Genomic DNA, 24177 nt, shown 5'->3' with positions numbered 1-24177 from the left:
GTTTTGTATTTGTCCTTTTTGTCTTTCAGTTTATCAGAGGAGTCTTTGTGCAACCATGCTGGGTTTTTTTCAATTTCTTGTTTCTCTTTTTCAGTGGTATTATGTTCGGTGGGCTTTTGTAATAATATTTTTCAGAGTTTCTCACACTTCTTGAGTTGTTTTCCCCTTCAGGATTTTTATCCATGGAATTTTGTTTAGGCTCTCTCTGAGTTTGTTAAAATAAACTCTTATAAAGTTTAAGGCACTGGTTAGGTTATATTCTATTGCTTGTGTTTGCATTATATTGAATTCTAATCTGATGTGGTGACTCTCGCTCAAGGCTATGGCAATTTCAAATCCCTCTCTCACATCTTCTCAATTAGTAAGGATTAGGTCCAGCTTAGCTTTTTCTCTAGTTCCCTCCTTTACCTTTTGAATGACAAAGTTCTCAGCTAAGTTTGTTAGGAATCTGTTTGATCCCCACTTGCTGCAGAATTTGTTTCCCAGTTGATATCAGGATAGTTAAAGTGTCCCATTACTACTATGATATGTTTCTTACATACATACATCTTCTGCTTGATTGGGTGTCATATAGGAATGTCACTTTTTCCCTTTTATATTGACCCATATGGATTCTAGGAGATTTTCATCCTTTGTTTTGTGTATTTCTGTAGAGATGTAGTGATTTTTTTATATATATAATGCAACTTCACTTTCTCTTTTGTTAGATCTGTTTCTTTTGAATAGTTTGTATCCTTCCATCAGTACAATCCAGCCATGAGTTTCATCCCACCAAATTTCAATAATGGCAACTTTATCATATCTGCCTTCATGTACTAGTATTTCAAGTTCATCCTATTTGTTCCCTAAACTTTGAGTGTTAATATCTAGGCATCTGAGTCCTTTATGGGATTTGGGTATATTTCTTACATCTTCTACTTTGTAACTGGGGTTTATATTCTTTCCATCACTCTCTACTTCATTATGTTTATTTTATTTCTTCTTTCTCTTTATTCTGTATCTCCTTTTGTGATTAGTTATTTAATGATTTTTGCTTGGAAAGAGGTTCTAAAGGTCATGAAGATTGCCCCCCCCCCATTTTAGTTTAAAGCCCTTTTGATAAGATGAGCCAGTCATTTTCTGAATATATTCTGTTCAGTTCTTGTGAGGTACAGTCCATTCCTTGCCCTTAGCACTTCATGTAGGTAATGTAGGCCATGGTCTAGGAAGCCAAAGTTCTGTTGACGACATCTGTTTTTAAGCCAGTGATTCATTTCTAAAATCCTTTGCTCCCTCATTGGATGTTGGCCTTTTGTTGGAAGTATAGATGAAAACACCACTTGTGCTCCTAGGTCTTTAACTTTCTTCCCTGCTGTTCATAATCTGTTATTATTGTTTTCAGATTCACTGTTGTATCATTGGTTCCCACGTGTAGGAGAAGAAAGGGGTAATAATCTATGGTGTTCTCAGTTACACTTGATTTTTGCTCCAGGAGATAACATACCTCCCTAGACTGATTGTTTGATCTGTAGACTATACAGGTAATCCCTGAGTTATGAGCATTCACTTAATGTTTGTTTAAAGTTACATGATAAGAGCCCCTAGTGCTTACGAGCAAGTCCTGAAATTACAAATATTGCAGCACTATGGCAATCATTCACCCTTACGAGCGACTGCACAGGCTTTTCAACATTCACCCTGGTTATTCCCTCCCTCTCCAACCCCACCCCGAGTCTCCCTAGGTACCAGGCCTTCAATACTCAGCATGCGAAAATCGAGATCCTTCACTTTCTTGGCTGTTCCAGGCCTTGGTGTGTTTGCAGAGAATGGAGGCCTGAAGTAACATAAGATCACATGAGATCAGTGAGGCAAGATCTCCCACTACTGATCTTACGTGTTCTCATGGTACTTTAGGCCTCTGTTTTCTGCAACACAGAATGGAACCGAAGCCAGGGAATACTTCTGCGTCCTTCCCAAGGCTGGTTAGGGACATCAGAGGCCTTTTCCAGGCTGCTGCTGCCTAGTTCTGAAGCCAAGGGGCACTTCTGTGGCCCTCTGGTGGCCCAATCTGGGTGCTAAAAGCCTTCTCCAGGCCACTGCTGCCTGGATCTGAAGCGGGGGACATTTCCACGTGCCTCTGGCAGTCCAGTCCGGGTGCTGGAGGCCTTCTCTAGGCCACTGCCTTCACCAGGCCACTGTCACTTAGAAACAGGCCACTGGAAGGCCACGGACGCATCCCCTGGCCTCAAATCCGGATGGCAACAGTCTGGAAAAGGCCTCCGACACCCTGATCCAGCCTCTGGAAGCACGCAGAAACATACCCCAGCCTCAGATCCAGGCGGCAGCAGGAATTGCAGCAGGAGATGGATCTTTTCAAGGTGAGTCTGGCACGGAGATGGAAGGGAGGGGTAAGCATGAGGTATCTTAGTGGATTGGGGAGGCCTTGGGGGCCTATTCTATCACTAGGTCCTCCATGCCCTTCCCCACCCTGAGATATCTCATGTTCACAACAGGCTATGTGCATCTTAATGAGCAAGGAAGTAATCTCATTCGAGGTATGAGATTCATTCCCATGAGTTTTCAAGTTACAAGTGGAATGGACAGGCTCCATTACACTCATAATTCGAGGACTACTTGTAGTTTCTGTTCTGTAAAAAATTGAGTCGCCTATTACCAATATTCATCTTTTTTTCCTAGGGAAGTCTGGGATACTATTCTTCCTGTCACTGGAATGCTAGGTTGTGTCTCCTTTTTAGAAACTATGGATGACTGCACTTTTATAGGTGTCTGCATATTTTCTTCCAGGGGGAGGCTATGAAAGCAATTGCTCAGTTGCAGAGAGGCTTCATTGGAGTGGGCTAAAGTAAATATTAGGGGCTTTACTCTTGGTTGTTGTTTTCTTCTAAAAGTGACATTTTTCTATCGGTCTTGCTCTTTAAGTACATATGTAGGGTCATTTTTTATAGAAGCCGTTTGTTCCCTATTGTGTTCAATTTGGGTGTATTGGTTTTCTTCATGTTCATATATGGCATCATTTTTTATTTATTTTTTTAAATTTTTATTGAGTAACAAAAAAAGAAAACATGGTAAATCAGATTTGACAAACATCTCAGTTCATATTCACAATTAATTACTAATAAAAACTCTATACAATAACATCACTCTAATCTCAATCCTAACTTATCTCATTCCAATGACTTCCATATTTTTCCCCCACCATCTATAGAATTTGTTCCAAATTTGATAAAAATCTGTTTCATCCTGATTTTTAAGTCTTTTAGTTAACCTATCTAATTCTGCGCAGTGCATAATTTTATGAATTAAGATTTCCTCACTAGGTATAGCCGTAGCTTTCCAGTTTTGAGCAAATACAATTCTTGCTGCTGTAACCACATGAGTGAATAAATACATATATTCTTTACTAACATTTTCTTCAATAATTCCTAACAACAATGTCTCAGGCTTATACTGAATGTTTTGCATACTCATTTCTGTTACCCATTCCCAAACCATACGCCAATATCCCTGTGCTTCCTTACATGACCACCAAACATGAAAAAAGTGCCCCTTTCTTTTTTACATTTCCAACATAAAGATGAGTATCCTGTGTACATTTTGGCTAATCTTGCTGGAGGGAGATGCCATCTGTAAATCATCTTATATGAATTTTCTTTATATCATGACGCCAGTGTAATTTCAATATTTCGCATCCATACCTGCTGCCATTGATCCAAATTAATGTTGTGTCCTATATCTATCGCCCATGTCACCATTGTTTCTTTAACCTGTTCTTCAAATAGCCTGTACTCCAATAGGTATTTATAAATATTCTTTATTTGTTTTTGGTGTTTTTGGACCAAGCAGAATTTTATCTAGCCCCGTATCTTGTCTATAAATACCCCATTCATGTTTATCTTTCAAATAAATCTGGAGGTAAGACCACCATTCTATCTCTATTCCTTGTTGTCTTAACTCTTGTTTAGATTTTAAAAGACCCTCTTCTCCAGCATGATTGGATGGAGAACCCACGGATGGGTTGTCTTAATCTATCTGCTCCAATTAGACTAAGTCTGAAATTTAGTACCGCCCCCTCTGTGCCAACTGCACCCCAGTTTTAGACTTAGTCTCTTTGCTCTAAGACGCGTTTTTTCTTCGCTCCTGGAGCAGAAAACGTATTCCTATTTTATTTTATTCCCTTTAGCTTAGTGCTAACCATTTTTATTAATAGATTTGATAATTTAAAAAAAAAATAGAAATTTTTTTTTCCAGTGATCATCCCAACCTGTAGCCTAGCAGGCTGACAGACTGACAAACCTCCCTTTGGGGGGGGGGGAAACTTTCCCTTTCTCCCTTTGAGAGCCTTTCAGCTTCACAATCAGCTTGAAAATTGGATTCCCAGAAGCAAGAGAAATCTCCTACCAGGAGCCGTTCCTCTGCATCAGAGGCTCCATTCTTCTAACCAGAGCCTGGAGGCCTTAGAGGCAGGGGTAAGCTTGCCAATTGACTGGGGGGCTCCGCAAGCAACGACGAGGCTCGTCAGGCCTGGAGGGAGCCTTTTCTAGGTCCCTCGGCCTCAGCAGACCGTCCCAGCAGCAGGAGAAAGTTTTTGGCACCGATCCAATTTTCAGAGCCTGGAGGCCTTACTAGGCCTCGGCCTGCCACAGCCTCTCTCAGCTCACCTAATTCCAAGGTCTGGAGGCATTATCGGCCTTGGCCAGCCTCAGCACCTCCCAGCTGACCATCCTAACACCCTCCGCTGCGCTAAGAGCTCAGGCGATTCTTCGGAACGAGGGCTCACCGCAGTTCAGGCCTCCGCTGCGCTAGGAGCCCAGGCAATTCTCAGGAACGAGGGCTCATCGCAGTTTAGGCCTCAGCCTCAAGGCCTCCTTTCTAACGGCCGTTTTTGGCGCGCAGAGCTTGCGGCCGCCATTTTGAATTACCTCCCGGCCGCCATTTTGGAACTTACAGAGGCCCAGACTGCCTGCAGGATCATTCCAGAAGGCAGTTTTCTGACAAGTTGAGACAGAGGCCTCTAGATTGATCAACCTTATCACCAGACAAGAGTGATTTGATTGGGGAGGGCCAGCTCGTTCCAGAAGGACGCAGTGCCTACCAACCCCCCATGGCCCACCCCCCTCACCGGGCCGGATCATCTCTGCTGGGCTCCCTTAGTAAGCTATAATGCCGAGGGGGGGTCGTTTTGCTAAGGTTGAGCCCAAAGCAGATTCATCATGGCAGAAAAATCTACCATTGCCGGCCAAGAGGAATCATCCTACTGAGGCAAGTGGAAAGAATAACTCCAAACGAGCCAAGTCACGCAGGGAAACCACTAATCCACAGAGGTTCCCCAGGTCAGACAGGCACAACGGGAAGGCCCATTTTTGAACCCCTTTCCTCACATTGTGCCTCAGCCCCAAGGGCCTGGTCTCCCCCCCAGGGGAATTTCCCAACTAGAATCAGCCACAAGGGCGGCCCGAGGGACAGGCTTGACTAGCCAGGATACCCTTAATTTGGGCCCTCAGGCCACATTCACCCCCACTGCAGCAGGGCTTCACCCTCCTGAGAACCAGACTCTAAACCCGGACTTCCTTCAGTCCATGATAGCCCAGGCTGTGGCTCAATTCATGACTTCCAACGCCCAACAGTCACCCCCACAATCCATGTATCATTCCCAATCTCCAGATATCATGGATGAACCTTCATCAGATCTAGAATCAACAGGGGCTGAATCATCGGGCCTGATTATGTCAGAGGACGAAGGTATCACTTCATCTGACCCCACCCCTCCTGTCGGTCTCTTTGACCATTCACTTTAATTCCCTGCTAATCAGGGCCTGCACAACTGCAAACCTCTCTCAAGAGCAGGAGGCCCCACCTGCAACATCCAAGGGTCCCCATGCCATATATACCGAGCCCTCAGTCTCTCAGAATCATATCCCCTTTTTTTCTCAATATGGTTCAAAAACATGGGAGAATTTAGGACCCCTCTCAAGTCTTGGTACTGTAGAGAAGACATTATTCAATGTTGCCCCTTCCCTGACCTCCCTATTGGAGATTCCTGAGACTGATGAACCATTGAACTCATTGTTTTCCAATGCTAACATCCTGGGGATATAGATGAGGCACTTAGGGCGGAGAATAAAATGATTGACTCCGCATTGCGTAGGTCCCATCTGGCATCAGCCTGGGCAACAAAGGCGGCAACATCCATGGCCTTCTTCGCCAGGGCTTCAGTCCTTGGGTTATGTGAGCTCCAGGACATGATCCCTCCGGACCAGCTCAGAGCTCACCAAAATCTGGGTAAGTTAGTGGCTACATCCCAGTTCCTAGCCGACGCTTCTCGGCACATGGCTAGATACACTGTCCGGACCATCGCTGCAGACATCTCAGCGCGAAGGCTCCCTTGGCCCAGGAATTGGCGAGCAGACACCAAGGCCAAGTGATGTCTGGCCTCTAAACCTTACACAAGTGGACATCTCTTTGGTAAGGCACTAGAACCATACTTAACTGAAGGTAAGGACAAACGTAAAACTCTGGTTAACTCATGTCACAGAACAATTACAGGAGACAGTCCTTTCAACCACCTCCATCCTGGGACTGGGCCCGGGCATCTCTCTATTCCTTTCAAGGATCATTCAGCATACAGAAGCAGACCACAGATCCAGGCCAAGCAGCCCCTTCGAGGCGCGGGGGGCCGTTCCTCTAAACGAGGCAAGTGATCTCACAGTCTCACCTCCCTTAGGAGGCCGGCTGGCCCTTTATTCCAGCACTTGGGCAGCCACCACTGCAGATGCCTGGTGTTAGACACCGTCACCCAAGGTCTGAGACTAGAATTTGTTCTCAACCACCTGACAAATTCTGCTCTTGCCCTATTCCAACAAGCTGGTCCAGGGCTGATCTTATGTCAGAGGCCATAGCTCATTATTACAAATACAAGCAATTGAACCAGTACCACAAGACCATGAAGGACAAAGGTTTTACTCAAACCTCTTCGTCATCCCTAAGACTTCGGGGAGCTGGATGGCAATCTTAGACTTGAAAGGTCTAAACCTTACTTGAGGTATAAGAAGTTTAAGATGCAATCACTTTAATCAGTTTTCTGTTAATTTCTACAAAAGTCATACTGTACCAACAACCCGGCTCCTCCATTTGAGTGCTGTTATAGACATGGACAATTGTACGGTCTACCTATCTCAGGACTGACGGAACTCTATTCAGACCCTTGTATGTCGGATCCAAAGGGACAGAGTAGGCACATTGGCCTCCCTATCACAGCTACTGGGGAAGACGGTCCTGCGTGCAAATTGTGCCATGGGCACACCTCCAGGCCAGAGAATTACAGTGGCCTTTCCTTCCATTTCAGAGACTTCACACCAGCACATCCCACCAGAAGGTCCGAGTTCCATGACCGGTGTTGAACTCCCTTCGATGGTGGGACTCCCCGGCGCTGTCACGGGGAGCAGAATTCAAAGAACCAGACAGGATTACCATTACCACAGACGCAAGCCTGCTTGGGTGGGGGGCACACCTCCACACGCACTGGGCTCAAGGTCGGTGGTCCAACAGGACCTAAAGAACAAGACAAACTGGCTGGAACTCAGAGCCATACATATGGCCCTAAAGAGATTCAGCGATATAGTACAGGGCCAACATGTCCTGATTTTAACCGACAGCATTACAGCCAAGGCCCATGTCAACAGACAAGGGGGGACAAGGTCCAGGCCTCTCATGCAGGAGGCCAAATTGCTGGGGTCCTGGGCGGAACTGAATCTTGCCTCCATCAGGGCGGAGCACATATCCGGAGTGACCAACCAGCAGGCGGACTCACTGAGCAGAGCAACCATGGACCATTCCGAATGGCAGCTGGATCCGAAGGTGTTCAGAGAGATCGTGGACAGGTTTGGTTCCCCAACCTTAGACCTTTTGCCTCCCCCACCAACTCACAACTTCCCAGATTCCTTTCCGGGTTCCCATCTCCATCAGCGGAGGGAACAGATGCGCTCCGCAGTCCCTGGCCCAGGGAACTGCTCTATGCCTTCCCTCCTCTGCCGCTTCTTCCTGCCACGATCAGGAAGATCCTTCGCAAACGAGCAGAGGTCATCCTGGTTGCGTCGCATTGGCCGAGACGCTCTTGGTTCGCCGACCTAATGGAGCTCTCCGCATCCCCTCCAGGGAAGGTCCCAGCAAATCGCATTTCCCTCATTCAGGGGGAACTACGCCAACCAGTCCCTCAAAGGCTCCAGTTAACCGTCTGGCACTTGAGAGGCAGGACTTAGGCCGAGACTCATATTCATTGAAAGTCATAGCTATGATTCAGCAATACAGGCGACCCTCGACGAATACAATATACGATGCCACATGGAGAGGCTCCCGTAATTGGTGTCCGGTTCAAAATTGACCTTTCGGCAGTTTCAACACCAGTTATCTTGGAGTTCCTGAGGGATGGTCTAGACAAGGGGCTTTCTACAAGCACCATCCGCAGGCAGGTAGGAACACTTGCCACAGTTATTTCCTGCGGTAATGAATTCTTAACACATCACCCTATGATACGCTCCTTCCTAAAAGGAGCTAACAATGCCAGCCCATCAACTGTACATGGATACCCCTCATGAGATCTTCATCCGGTTTTATAGGCTCTTGTTTCACACCCTTTGAACCTATTGACACTTGTTTATTCAAACAGTTATCGATGAAGGTGGCACTTCCTGTTGCTGTAACTTCAACCAGAAGGATCTCTGGACTGGCTGCTCTTCAGTGAGGAAGGACCTGTGTACTTTCCATAAGGACAGGGTAACCCTTAGGCTAGACCCCTCCTCTGTGACTAAGGTTAAGTCCTTGTATCATAGATCTCAGGAAATAGTTTTGCCAGACTTCTGTCCTAACCCATCTAATGACATAGAGGTTCAGTGGAAAAAATCGGATGTGCCCAGAGCTTTATGTTGTTATATACAGAGAACCTCATCCTTCCACAGAACAGAGGCTCTGTTTGTGTCCTATCACCCTTCATCACTAGGTCAGAGGGTGTCTTCACCCACAATACACAGGTGGATTAGAGCTTGTATTTCTCTGGCATACCAGACTCAGTCACTGCAAGATCCCAGGCATATCACGGCCCATTCCACCGGGGCACAGCTACTACAGCTGCCTGGTCTACTCAGGCCTCCGTAGAGGAAATTTGTAGAGCAGCAACATGGGCATCGCCCTCTTCCTTTGTCTGTCACTACAAGATGGATATATATGCATCTTCTATGGCTTCATTTGGCCGCAAGGTTCTAGAACATGCATTAACATCGGATGGGACCCAGGCCCAATCTAATTCCCCACCCTAGGGACACAGGGCTTTGGTATGTCCCATCCGTGGGTTCTCCATCCAATCATGCTGGAGAAAGGGGCGTTGTCTTACCTGAACGCCTTTTCTCAGCGTGATGATGGAGAATCCACTCCCTCCCATTAGGTCAGTTGGCCTGGTTCCCATATTGTTCAGACACGTCGGAGTAAAGTCTGAGTATCGCCTTAGCCTAAAACTGGGGTGCAGTTGGCACAGAGGGGGCGGTACTAAATTTCAGACTTATTCTAATTGGAGCAGATAGATTAAGACAACCCATCCGTGGATTCTCCATCATCATGCTGAGAAAAGGCGTTCAGGTAAGACAATGCCCCTTTCTGTCAAAATGTCTTTATACCTGATAACCTTATCTTTCCTGAGCAAATTGGGGTATATAGCTGCCTCCAATGGCGATAACCAAGTCGGGATCTTTGTATAATATTGAGATTTAACAGTATTCCAACTTTTAATTAACCCTTGCCGGACCTTGTGTTTTAAAAAATATTGGTAATTTCTACTTTGCCCCTTCCACATATGAGCATGCCATCCCTGCTGAAGATCATAACCGTCTAACTGAATACATCTTTGATTCTCTAAGGTTATCCAATCACTAATCCAAGACAGGGCCGCGGCCAAGTAATATAATTCCCAATCAGGGAAGCCTAAACCACCCCTTTCCTTGGCATCTTGTAAAGCCTTTAATTTAATTCTAGCCTTCTTACCAGACCATACAAATTCTAAAGTTATTTTATTCAACTCCTTAAAGAATTTCTTATCCAGGTAAATTGGAATATTCTGAAACATAAATATCAATTTGGGTAGGATATTCATTTTTACAGCAGCGATTCTCCCAAGTAATGAGAGGTGTAAATTTTTCCAACGTTCTAGATCAACTTTAATTTTTTGCATTAATTTAACATAATTATCTTCTTTGATTGATGAACAACGTGCGGAAATGACTATCCCTAAATATTTAAATTTAGAAACTACTTGTATACCTAATTTAACCTCGAGGGATCCTTTTTGTATATCATTCATATTTTTAGTGATAATCTTTGTTTTATTTTTGTTTATTTTTAAACCTGCATAATCTCCGTAAACTTCTAAAATTTCAAATAATTTCTGCCCAGAGTGTTCTGGGTCTTCCAAAATAAATGCTAGGTCATCTGCATAAGCCTGAAGTTTATATATTTCTTTCTTAATCTTAAGTCCTCTAATCTGTCCTTCTTGCCTTACTGCTCTAGTAAGAATTTCTAGAGTATAGATAAACAATAATGGCAAGAGAGGGCATCCCTGTCTAGTACCTTTCTGTATGTTAAATCTATCAGTGGCCACCCCGTTTATTATGATCTGCGCATATTGTTTAGAATATATTGCTGTTATAACATTTAAAAAAATTCCTCCAACTTCCATTAATTTTAATTGTTGTATCATAAATTACCAATTAACATTATCGAAAGCCTTCTGAGCATCCAAAACAGAAGTGCCACTTGCCGATCATTATGTGATTCATAAAATTCTAAGATATCTAAGATTGTTCTCATATTCTGTTTAATCTGTCTGTTTGGTAAGAAGCCGTTTTGATCCGGGTGTATAAAATCTATTAAATATTTTTAAATCTCTCCGCCATTATTGAAGCAAAAATTTTGTAATCCGAATTCAATAAAGATATGGGTCTATAATTTTGTATCCATGTTTTTTCCGCATCTGCTTTTGGAATTAGTGTTATATTTGCCTCTAACCAGGACTTAGGTATTTTAGCTTCGGTAAGTACAGCATTAAAGACCTCTAATAGATATTGGTTAAAAACACTCTGTAAGTCTTTGTATAGTTCAGCAGGTATTCCATCTGGGCCTGTCGCCTTATTTATTTTTTGTCTATTTATAGCCCTAATTAATTCAGACATGCTTATTTCCTCATTTAACATAGATTTTATTTCCTCCAGTATCTTTGGCAACTCTGCCTTTACTAAATATTCTATTATCTGTTCCGCGCTTCTTCCCTCATTACTCTTATATAAATTTTCATAAAATCTTTGAGCAATGCCCCTTTTTATGGTCTTCTCCCCCTGGATTTCTCCATTTTCATCAACCAAATTAATAATCCATGATTTCGCTTTCTGTTTTCTTAATTTATATGCTAGCCAGCATCCCAATTTATTTGCGTGCTCAAAATTTTTTGGGTTAGCTGCCTGTAATTTTTGTGCACATTTTTTGGATTACTCTAATTTAAGTTTGTGTTTAATTAAATCCATTTTTATTTTCAATCCTTTATTTCCAGGATCTCTCTGGAGTGATATTTCAGCCTGTTTATAGTTTGCTTCAAGCCTCATCTTATATTGCTGTTTCTCTTTATTTCTCTTAGCCGTATACGAAATAATAACCCCCCTCAAATATGCTTTAGCTGTATCCCAAAGATTCTGCAAAGATGTATCCTCATTATCATTAACTTGAAAGAAAAGATGCATCTCTTTCTCCATACTTTCTCTAAATTCTTTTTCCTTAAGAATCCCTCTTTGGAAGGTCCATCTTGGCCTATATCTTTGGCCTTTCAAGCATAAACTTATCGGGTTATGATCAGCCCAGAGACTGGGTTCTATATCTATTTCATGTATTTCTGAGGCTAATTCTTTGGTACACCATAACATATCTATTCTAGCCCAAGATCTGTGCCTGTTGGAATAGTACATATATTCCCTCTTTTCAAGATTTCTCTCTCTCCAAACATCCTATAGGCTAAAATCCATATACATCTCGAAGAAAATTTTTGGAAGCATTTTTTTTATGTCCTTTCATTGCCTCTGTGCATTTATGGTCTTTAGTTTTATCTACAATCGCATAGAAATCTCCGATTATACAGAGACCATCTCCTTCCATATCTGTTAGCCTATTGTATAGATTTTTAAAAAAGGATACCCGAGCACCATTTGGGGCATATATTACAGCAAAAATTATATTCTTTTTATTAAGCTTAACTTCGACGATCAAAACCCTGCCCTCTTTATCATTATATATTTGTTTTGAGATTATCTTCTGCTTAACATACAAAGCAACACCCCTTTTTTTTCTGATCAAGTGAAACATATAATTGACCTAATTTAGGTTGTTCTAATAGAAATTCCTGGCCAGATTTTATATGAACTTCCTGTAAAGTTATAATATCCGCATTCAATTTAAGAAGTTTATTAAAAACCTTCCTACACTTTGCTGGCACATTCAACCTTCTAATATTTGTTGACCAAATCTTATACTCCTCTCCCATTATTCAACTTTTGTCATGACTTTGCACTTCTGGTAATTCTTATTTCCTTCGCCTCAGCTAAACTTCTCCCCTGTTCCAGCCTGTCTTGACCATTTCCCACGCTTATTTCCTCCATACTCTGTTCTATCCCTCTTTTCTCCGACAATTGTTCAATGTCCCTTCTTTTTACTACCAGATCTCTTCCTTCTCCAGGATCCCTCAAATCTTCCTCTGAGGTACAGTATTGCCGATAAAAATCTTTGGCTTTCTCAACTGTGTCTAACCTGAACCTCTTCTCCTGCCAGGTCACAGTAATCCCTTCAGGTGTTAGCCACCTAAAATTTATATTACTTTGATGTAGCCTAGATGTCAGGAAGAGGTAATTTTTCTGGAGGTCTCTCATCCTCTTAGGTACCTGTTTTAATACAATAATTTGTTTCCCTCCATATTCTAACTGGTCATCACATGTTCTGTATAATAATTCATCCCTAATCTTCTTTCTTATAAATTTAACATGGACCTCTCTGGGAAGATTATGATGTCTTCCATAATTTGTCTGCACTTTATAAGTCTCATTCAATTCAGCAATCATCTCTTCTTTTTCCCTCTCTAAAGCTCCTGCTAACAACCCAGCCATCTTATCTGGGAGATCTTCTCCTCTTTCCTCAGTGATATTTTGAAACCTAAGATATTGGGACGCCTTCTCCGCTTCCAATAGTATCACCGCTGTCAATAACTCTTTATCAGCCTCCATTAAGTTTTTTCCCATCTCTTCCACTTTCTTTTCTTCATCATCCAGTCTTTGCTCCACAGCCACCAATTTCTGTTCATTTTTAACAATTTGCTGTTGAAAAACTTTGAGCCTGCCATCCATCGCCTGGATCTTCTCTCTCATTTCGCCTGTAACATTCCTAACTGCTTCCAGTTCCGTTTTGGTTTCTTCATGATTCTTCATCATGACTTCCTTAATAGCCTGCATCATTGCTTGCAATTCTTTTAGTGGGTTGGGACTTTCTTTTTGAAGCATAACATCTAATGGTCTTTGAATCATTGGACTGGAACCTTGAACTACGTTTTTCTTCCCTCCACAATCTTAACTGAGTTTGGATTACTTGCCATTTTAAATAGACTCTCCCACCACCTATTTTTCTTCCAAAATGTCTGCTTTTCACTTCCCTCTTTCCGTTCTTCCACTTTCACCCCTTTACGTTATTCCCTTTCCAGATGTTTAACCATCAACAATACCGTTGGTATATACCATCTATAAGACACTATCCATATAGTATTAAACAAATACAAGCTTTGACCAATACATCCAAATATTTACCATCAATCTTATCAGCAACGTTTCCAAGAGTTAAAAGTCTCTATAACATTCAAGTTGCATTCTATCATGGAGTTTCTATTTCTTTCCAGAGAGAAGAAAAGAAAAAAACCAAAGGGTTCCAAAGAAGAGATTGTCCCCTTTAAACCGACCAATCCACTCAGCAGACGAATCGAAGCCCGAAGACAAACAAAGTTCTTTATATAAATAAAAGTTAATTCCTATCCTTTTATGTGGTTTAAGCGCCAAGTCTTTTAATCCAAATCAGCCTGGCTCCTCCACGTCAAGCCCTTCCGGGCGTTCTTCCTGCCACTTTCACTCGCCGCTGTCTTTTCACTCCTTCAACTTCTCTCTTTCCAGGCTTCCCCTTTCCGCAATTCTCCTTTGATGCGTCTACCATAAACAAATCGTAAAGTTCTGGGGAAAACAATTTGATCAAATCCGATTTACCATTGTTCAGCTAGTCCCTCTCTTACTTTGTCCAACTGGCAGCTTTGATGGCCATTAAAGCCGTCTTCTTCCCGATCCACTCGGTACTGGGTTTATCCGCCACCCCTTGCCAGTCGTCACTGACGACAGAGCAGCAGATCGCCCACACCTTCCGATGCCCCTACAAGGCTTTTTCAGCTCAGATGAGCCCCGCGGACCTAGGACAAGCGTTTGACGGTGCCGGAGAAACCATCCACACTGCCGCCCGCTCTGACAGCTGGCTCTGCCTCCATGGCATCATTTTTTTAGAAACTATTTGCTACCTATTGTGATTTATTTTGGGGTATTTTAAGTTTGGATTTCTCACTTTGTTCATTGAGTTTCAGAGTGGCTAGAGTTGCTTCTAGACCCTTTACTTTTTCATATGATTTACATTTGATACATATATAATTTAGGTCTTCTGTGGGCATAAGCTAAAACATATGGCACACTTTGTAAGTCACTATAGTGTTAGTCTCTATCTCCATGACTTTTTTCTTTGTTTCTTTGCTTAAAAAATTAAAAATTTCTAAAAATTAAATATTCTCCCTGTTACAAAGTGTCAGTTTACAATAATTTACAAGAGTTCTTGGCCTTTTCTTCTCTGTTTTGAAAAATTCATTATCTCCCCTGTTTTGAAGTGTTTGTTCTTTTGCTTTTGTATTCCTATTCTTACTTTTAGAAAATGTGCACATCTGAATTCCTGACTTTGGACTCCTCAGAATCCTAAGAAATTTTCAATATAAATAGTCCTCAACTTACAATCATTTATTTAGTAACAATAATTACTAAATTATAGTTACTTTGTAACTAAGTTACAATAGCATTGAAAAAAGTGGCTTATGATCATTTTTCACACTTTCAATTGTTGTTCATTCACATGAGCCCATGATCAAATTTCAGATATTGGAAACTGGCATGTATTTATAATAGTTGCAGTGTCCCAGGGTCATGTGATCTCCTTTTGTGGCCTTCTGACAATCAAAATCAATGATTTACTTAACAACTCTGTTGTGATGAGAAAGGTTGTAATAGTATTTAGACTTGTATAATGCTTCACAGTGTTTTTCAGCCCTCTCTAAGCAGTTTACAGAGTCAGCATATTGCCCCCCAACAATCTGGGTCCTCATTTTATCAACCTCAGAAGGATGGAAAGCTGAGTCAGCCTTGAGCTAGTCAGGATGCTCAGCTGCTCAGAATGAACAGAAATTTTGCAACAGAAATCAAGGATGATAAAAAAAAGTTTCTTCCAATGTATTAACAACAAGAAAAAGGTCAAGGAAACTGTAGGTCCACTAAAGAGAGAAGATGGCAAGGAAATAACAGGCAACAGGGAGAAAGCAGAGCTGCTTAACTCATTCTTTGCATCAGTCTTCACACAAAAAAAATTATAGCACAACATACCAAAAAAATACTGCAAAAGACAAACTAGAAACAAAAATTAAAATAAGCAAGAAAATAGTAAGAGAATACCTATCTGACCTTGACGAATATAAATCACTGGGACCCGACAGATTACATCTCAGAGTTCTGAAGGAGCTGGCAGATGTTATCTCAGAATCATTGCACCATATCTTTCATAAATCCTGGAGCACCAGGGAAGTACCTGAGGATTGGAAAAGGGCTGATGTGGTTCCCATCTTCAAGAAAGGGAAAAAAAACAGACCCAGGAAACTACAAACCAATCAGTTTAACATCAATATCTGGGAAGATCCTAGAAAAGATAATCAAAAAACAGATCTGCGAACAACTAGAAGCAAACAAAGTTATAACTAGTAGCCAGCATGGCTTTGTTAAAAACAGATCATGCCAAACCAATCTTATTTCATTCTTTGATAAACCGACTAAACTAGTAGAACAGTGAAATTCTATGGATGTAGTATACTTAGATTTCAGTAAGGCATTTGATAAAGTAGACCACAACCTACTCCTTGGTAAGCTAGAAAAAAGTGGAATAGACAACATCACCACCAGATGGATTTGTAACTGGCTGGCAAACCATATTCAACAAGTAGTCCTCAATGGCACTATATCCACACGGAGAGAAGTATGCAGTGGGGTACCACAAGGTTCTGTCTTAGTCCCAGTATTCTTCAATATCTTCATAAATGACTTAGATGAGGGAATTGAAGGGGGACTCATCAAATTTGCAGGTAACACCAAACTGACAGGAGTAGCCAACACCCAGAAGACAAACTCAGGATTCAAAAAGATCTTGACAAACTGGAACAATGGGCCCTATATCACCATATCACAAAAAAGATGTTGAGAGTTTGGGAAAAAATTCAGAGAAGAGCAACTAAGATGATCAAAGGCCTGGAGACTAAAATATATGAAGAATGGCTGCAGGACTTGGGTTTGGTTACTCTAAAGAAAAGAAGAAATAGGGGAGACAAGATAGTAGTATTCCAGTATCTGAGGGGCTGCCACAAGGAAGAGGAGTCACATTGTTCACCAAAGCACCAGAGGGCAGGACAAGAAACAATGAAACATTGGAAACTGATTGAAGAGAGAAGCAACCAGGAATTAAGGAATAACTTCCTGACAGTGAGAACAATTAACCAGTGGAGCAGCTTGCCTCCAGAAATTGTGGGCGCTCCATCACTGGAGATTTTTAAGAAGAGGCTAGACAGTCACTTGTCTGAGATGGTACTATAGATTCTCCTGCTTGAGTAGGGGACTGGACTAGAAGACCTCCAAGGTACCTTCCAGCTCTATTCTATTCTATTCTATTCTATTCTATTGTATTCTATTCTATTCTATTCTATTCTATTCTATTCTAAAGGGTTGAACTGCTGTCAGTTGGCAGAATTAGTCTGCAATACTGCACTCTGGCCACTGCATAAGCACTGCTCTTTTGGTGCAAAACTCACTTAACTGCTGCTTAGCAATGGAAATTTTTGGCTCAATTGAGGTTATAAGTCAAGGACTACCTATAAGTCCTACTAAATTGTTTTATGTTAGGTAATTAAATTAAGGATTGCAATCTAACAAGAAATGCCTAATTTTTCTTCAGCATGAACATTGTCAGTTAGGTGCTTAATTGCTAGTTGAATATTTGGGAGGTTGTTCAAGAAGGAATAAGCTGTTTTGAGAGGGAAATATATCAGTGATGTTATGGTTCCTGTGATCTTAAAATCCTGGGCCACAGCCAATAATTCAATTAGGATAAATCCAGGAATACAGACAATTGGTGAGAACAGCAATTGGTATTCAGCAAGTAATGACCAAAAATATACATATCACATCAAAAAGGAGAACCAAAGCTCCCATCATCATCACCAAAGTGAATTGTTCTATATTTTGCCTGAATGTGACTTTCTGTTGGAAAGGACAGCAGGCACTTAGAGAATTCTGGGCTTTCCAATTCCCAATCTTTACTTTTTAAAGTTATCACAAAGATGGTTTCTGGTAAGTGGTTTACTGATAATAATGTTTTTTTATTGAGAATAGAAAGATTAGATAATAAAGTTTTGAGTTTTTAAATGGGAAGCACCTCCTATAGGAAGTTCCTTATTTGTAGAGCATAACACATAATTAGGAGATTAGATGCATCCAATGACATGGAAGTAAGGGATGTCTCTAGAACAGTGAGCAGCTGGAAGTATGTAGACAGTCATATCACTATTTTATGAATTATTCCATCTGGCTGCTGCGGGCTGACTTTAAACAAAGAACAGCAACAAGTGATCATGAAAGAAAATATTATTAGAAGGTGCTAGCCATTAGAACTAAGTGTGCTGGCATATTTAGAAAAACTAGAAATCTTTCTAGAAAAGGACAATACAAATTTCTGGCTATGTGGGAATTTCTATTGTGCTTATCAAAATCCTAAAGACTCATAATTTTCTCCATGCTGACATGTTTCTTTTACTTTAATTTTCTCTGTTTCACCCACATTTTGCATTTCCACACATTGCTGAGTATTGTATCACTGTTGCAATGAAGGTTTTTCCATTAGCAGTCTACCCTGTCTGTCAAACCAGACAGAGTAAGAACTGTGTATTTCAGCAGCATTCTCCTTGTGGTCCTGATTTTATCCAGACTGGTTTAGGAACTCCTATAGGCTATCTCAGCTACCATCATGGGCCTTGGGGCCTTCAGAGGTAAGTAATATGAGCTTGATTTGAATTGGGGGAAGGTCTTCTGAAGAATACTGGTAACAATAAGACTGCAAAGTTGGATAACACTGAGAGATATACTCACTCATCCTTTTTTTTCCTTTGTATGTTTCTTGCATTAACAATTTCTGTCTTTATCAGTATGTAAGGAGAAAAAGTGCATGTCAAACTTTTTCTGTATTGCAAGAATATAATTGTGCATTTTAAGTGTTCCCCTATTGAATTGTTTTTTAAAGCACAGGTGTTTTGTTGGAAATTGTGGTGGGAGGATTTACTTATATTTTTATTATGGTGCAAATATCTGTAGTTGGATTTATTCTGATGATCATTATTGACATTACATTTACTGAGTATATTATATTTTGATCAGTAATACAACAGAAGATTATTTGCAATATTCTAGGTTTTTTAAATATAATATCTCCATTTGTACAAAAGGTTTTACAACTTAAAAAAATAATATAGAGCTTGCTACAGTTTCAGTAGTGCTTAGTGACTATCAGAAAGAGAAAAAGAAGGGAAGAGAATATAAGAGGGATACTTGGATGCACACACACACACAAACACACACAGAGATATGCATATAATAATAATAATAATAACAATAATAAGTGATGATCAATAGTAATAATAATAATAGTAGTAGTAATAATAAAGTTGGAAGGGACCTTGGAGGTCATCGAGTCCAACCCCCTGCTCAGGCAGGAAACCCTACACCATTTTGGACAAATGGCTGTCCAGTCTCTTCTTAAAAACTTCCAGCATTGGAGCATGCACCACTTCTGGAGGCAGTATACACATACATACACACACAGATATACATACATATACATTTCCCATAATATTCTTAAGATTAGACTTTTTACAAACAAAATAATGTTAAGTTCAAATAATATCTAGGAAACAAGTGTTCAATACTATACAATCAAATACAGAAACAATGAGGCAAGAAATTAAAGAATGGGATAACTCACCATGGTCACCTGGCTGATGCCACCTGGCCATAACCAATTATCACTATCATCTTGCCATGAGACATCTTATTTTGACCAACTCATTGAAGGGACAACTTGCTAGGAGCCTGGGCGTTCCACTCCAGTTTCCAAAGCTGACTTGGCTTAAGGGAAATGAAAGCTCCTGCCAGCCTGCAGTTTTTCTGTGAAGACTTCCTCCCCTCTCTTTCCAGGCGCCCCCTGCAAGGTGGGCTAAGCGGGAGTCATTGTTCTGCCCACTTGCACATATACACTCACTCACACACACCATTCCAAGCTTGGGGACTTTTATCTGTATCAGAGTTGGGAAGCTGCCAGTTGTGCCTGGGCTTGGGAAGAAGGACCTCTTCTTCGACATGCTGCGCTGGACCCTGACAGGTCTCAGGCAGAGAGAGGGGCAAATACGGACAATGACTGGGTGGCTCAATTTGGAACAATGACTTCCATTTAGTCTGCCTTTCACAGTGAAGGGGGGGGGACACTGAAAAGTGAGATGAGGACACCTCTGGAGAAGAAGTGCAGGAGGGCTATGTGGGAGTCATTGTTGCAGGCTGGACCTTTCAGTGGGAAGAACCCTCACAGTGATGGCCATTAGAAGCAAGTTGCCCTGTCATCATCCCTGCTTGCCCCTTTCCTTACCCAGGAGCCAAGCATGAGCATGGAACAATGACTACCACTTATCCCACCTTTCACAGGGGACCACTGGAAAGCAAGGTGAGGAAACATTTTGAGAAAGAGTGCAGGCCAGCAAGAACCTTCACCTCCTTTAAGCTGGGCTGCCTTTGGAAACCTGAGTGGAGAGCCCAGGTTCTCGGCAAATTGTCCCCTCAGCATGTTGACTGGAGCTAGGTGTCCCGCTGCCAGGTGGTAGTGAGTTGTCATAGACCCAGGAAATTTATATTCTTGTTATCCAAACTCTTTAACAATTAGTAAGTGTGTTGATGCTGGAAGAAAAGTTGTGAATGTTCTAGTCTAGTGGATATAGTATTTAGTACCTGCTAAAGTAAGAACAGGATTGAGTTGGAGGCAGGAGCTAATATTTTAATTAGCAGCATGATACTCCTCAATAAGAATCCTCCTACTCCAAGTGGCAAATGATTTGCATGAACTAGATCTAATAGGCTAGATAAGATATAAGAGAAAAGGTTAAAGATCTGCATAGACGAAGCTCCTGCTTCTGAGAAAAAAAATAACAGAAAAGAAAACTCAGCCTTAGTTTTTCTGAGATCATTGATGTTTAGCAGTTTTTGATTAGCAAACGCAAGTAGTTCTCAACATGACATTGAATAATCAAGCTGTATGACTGTTATGTAATTACAGCATGAAGGAATAAGACTGCTGTCACAGTTGATCAGGATAATAACCTAGACCAATGATGGTGAATTTATGACATGTGTGTCAAAGCTGATAACTCACAACATTTTGGGTGACACACCAACATTCACCAATACTATTTTCAAAAGCACATCCCATTCTCAATGATTTTAAGAGGCTGCAGGAGAATGGGGTGTGCTCTCCAGACTCTTCAAAAATCACACAAAATGGGGCATGCTTTTGTGTGGCTTTCAGAAGCAACAGAGGCCATAGAAGAGCATTCTTTGAAGGTATTTTAAGAATGAATGCCTCGTATGTCCTAAACTCATTCTGTCTAAAAGTATGGTGCCTGAAGGATACTGCCTGAAAGATATGGTGGCAAATTCTGTGGAGCACTGGGCCATGGAAGCAATTGTGCTTTAAGCAATAGCACAAAGTGGCCTTTTTGAGTGGCAGAATAGTGCTAGGGCTGAATTTGAAGTCAGATTTCAAATTCAGGCCCAGCTTCAACACTGCTGCTGAGTGCCACTGTTCAGGGTGGCCTAGATATATGTATATGTGGGATAGAGGTAGATAATTGTTTTTGTTTTGTTGTGGGGGATGTGTGACAAACCAGCACAATCAAGTTAGGTGTTTTCCAATTTTTTGACTTGCTAAGCCACAAAGGTTCACCATTCAATAAATAAACTAACAAGTAATCTACAGCACAGTGTTCAGTCTGACTTCCTCCTTAAATTAAAAACCTATCTCCAATCAATATCTCCAAAGATAAGGAGTCTTTGGGTTACAGCATGCCATAGGCTTATGTCTGTGCAGATCAATATAAGAGAGATGTTTACCATCTCTGAGAAGAATCATTGCCTGTGCTAGACATCATTAAAGAGAATGTAGTTGTAAGGTTAAATAATAACATCACAAAGGACGAACTATTATATCCTTGGAACAGACATGCAGAATCCATCAGGAATGTTCCTATAGAAGCAACAGTAAAAGAGGTTTTGTAGCTACATACTGCAAAGAGAAATGCTGGGCAAAAACCTATTGTCCTTTTGATTTTACACCCAAACATCTTTGCTTAATAATTGTAACTCACTTGTGTGACCATTTCTGTGGGAGAAAGTCATACAAGCTTCTTGAGATCTGCCACTTTTTTTAGACAGAAATGTGGGCTTTTGACAATTTCATAAAGGGGGAAATCTACATGCAGATCTTGGGACACAAAGATGATGCGGAGGAAAAACTGTAAACTGGAAGGTGTTGGTCCTAATTTTTCAAAAGCACAGAAGTTTTGAGGAAGGGAAGAAGCGGTTTAGTTTTTTTTTTTTTCCTGTTAAACAGTCGTTACTAAAGTTTTGTTCTTGAAGATTGGCTAGGTGACTGATTTTTTCTAAATAATTATTGCGTCTAACTAGTGAAGATAACAAGAAGCACAAGAACACACCCTGCAGAGATTTTTGTTTGGCCTGTTATCCTCCTTGCTTGCCATTCAGGTACCAGAAAAACAAGGAGCAAATCTGCTTTTCTCCACATTTTTAAAAAGCTTCCTGACATTTTAAAAACTACTTTGCTGTAAGTAAATGTGCTTTTATTCTCCTTTCAAATAAATCTTGAAACTACAAATATTCCAGCACAGGGACAGGAAATCTAGGCCGAAGAAAGGACTTTAAAGAATAGACTGTATTTGGGAGAGAAAACTCATAGCTTCCCAATTATAAAATAAAGCAGTATTTTTACCCTGCATATGGGTGTAGCTGATAAAGCTGTGTAACTTGAACCAATTTGGCCCTTAGTGGGTGGGTAAAAAAAATGACTAAATTACAGCAACAGCTAAGTGTTGCATAACAGGAAAAGTAGCTAACAGAAACTAGTCAAATACAGCAGGCCCCCACACCCTTCCCTTGCTCATCTCATGAAGTTGCTTAAAACCAGATGATGTGATGCAATATGAAGATGTGAATTGTTTTTTTCTTAAACAAACTTCTAGACTACTGTTTCCCAATGTTAGCAATTTTAAGATGTGCAGAGTACAATTCACAACATTTCCAAACAATGTGAGGCTGAAGAATTCTGAGAGTTGAGGTCCTTACACCTTAAAAATTGCTAAGGTTTAGAAATACTGCTCTAATGTGTTTTCAGTTGAGGGCATTTAGTATATGAACTCAGACATCCACAGGTGTTCCCACAGGATACTTTGGGAAGCACTGTAACTTTTTTGAGATAGTACTAGCCCCAGGAATGTAGGAAGGTGAGAGCATTCTCTTTCATTTGTTAAATTAAAACACTCTAACATATATTTCTCAGGTGCAATAAGAATGCAACATTTTCAAACAACAATTTGTTAGTTTGAACATCCTTTTAAATAAATTTGAACCTCTATTGGAGAGAATTAGATTTGATTTGGAAGATGATACCTTGTTTTCTATACCAGAAACTTCTAATGATAAGAGAAAGATTAGAATTTAGATTTACAGAGGAATTAGGTTATATCTTTAACAATTAATGTAAGTATTCCCCAAAACAAAGGAATTTTTGACATTTTAAAGACATAAAGTAGACAGGAAAATTTCATACTCAACTTAATTGTTTCTTTCACTGCACATGTCAATGTTCAAATTTCCAATCCATAAAATAAGGGCAATAGCAATTACCCCATTTATTAATATATTCAGAATTATGTAAAAAAAATCCCTGATTTCTATTCTAAATAATAATTTAAGCAGCATGTTAAGAATTAAGAATCCTATTGAAATTCCTGCCAGAAAGCTGACTTTCTAAACATACCTATAAAATGAGATAGTCCCTTGTCTAATTACTTTTAATTGGCAAATAAATTCATTCATTATGATAAATGTGTTCCTAATGTTATTAATGGCTTCATGACTGATTTGCTCACATAATCTAGTTAGCTGATTTATTTATTTTATTTATATCCTGTCCTTCTATTCAGTTTTAGCAGTCAGGGGAGCTATCACTGAACCAAAAATATAAATTTAGCTTTTACAAACAATACAATTATTTAACTGAGGGAAAAAAAAACATATAAAACCTGTTCTTTTTAACGAACAGCAGATAAGTTGATAGGTATTTCAGCATTGTAAGAGAAGTTGGTCTTGCGATTGCCACAGCAGCCCTTTGAGGTAGACCAGGTCAGGAATCAGATACCACAAAGGTAATTGGAACTTTATTATTACAGAGCATAATAACAAAATATTTGACAAAGTTTCTCTTTTCTCTCTTATACCATGAGGAATCAAGGTAGAGTTTTTTCCAGGGCAGAAATTTGTTTATTGTTTCTTTTATCTCCCAAGGCTTTGGCATTTTATTTATTTATTTTTATTTGTTTTTACTCTCACTGCTTCCTTCAAAAAGGTATTAGAGATCTGGCTGTACCCTCAAATCTTGAGTTAAGAACTT

At 40.6% G+C, this 24177-nt stretch overlaps 1 protein-coding gene across 1 annotated transcript in view; it reads left to right on the top strand.

Moving 5' to 3' along the window:
- The first annotated feature begins 18420 nt into the window (after positions 1-18420).
- LOC120317805 (transmembrane protease serine 11B-like protein) overlaps positions 18421-24177 on the top strand; it is a 50028-nt gene continuing 44271 nt past the window's right edge. The window contains exons 1-2 of the mRNA XM_039364687.1: positions 18421-18442; positions 22254-22332. Of these exons, the coding sequence (XP_039220621.1) occupies positions 18421-18442; positions 22254-22332 (101 nt within the window). The remainder of the gene's footprint in view (positions 18443-22253; positions 22333-24177) is intronic.

Source organism: Crotalus tigris, unplaced genomic scaffold, assembly GCF_016545835.1.
Source record: "Crotalus tigris isolate CLP2741 ecotype Arizona unplaced genomic scaffold, ASM1654583v1 scf7180000019835.352304, whole genome shotgun sequence".
Lineage (NCBI taxonomy): Eukaryota > Metazoa > Chordata > Lepidosauria > Squamata > Viperidae > Crotalus > Crotalus tigris.
This window is presented reverse-complemented; position numbering and strand designations above follow the sequence as displayed.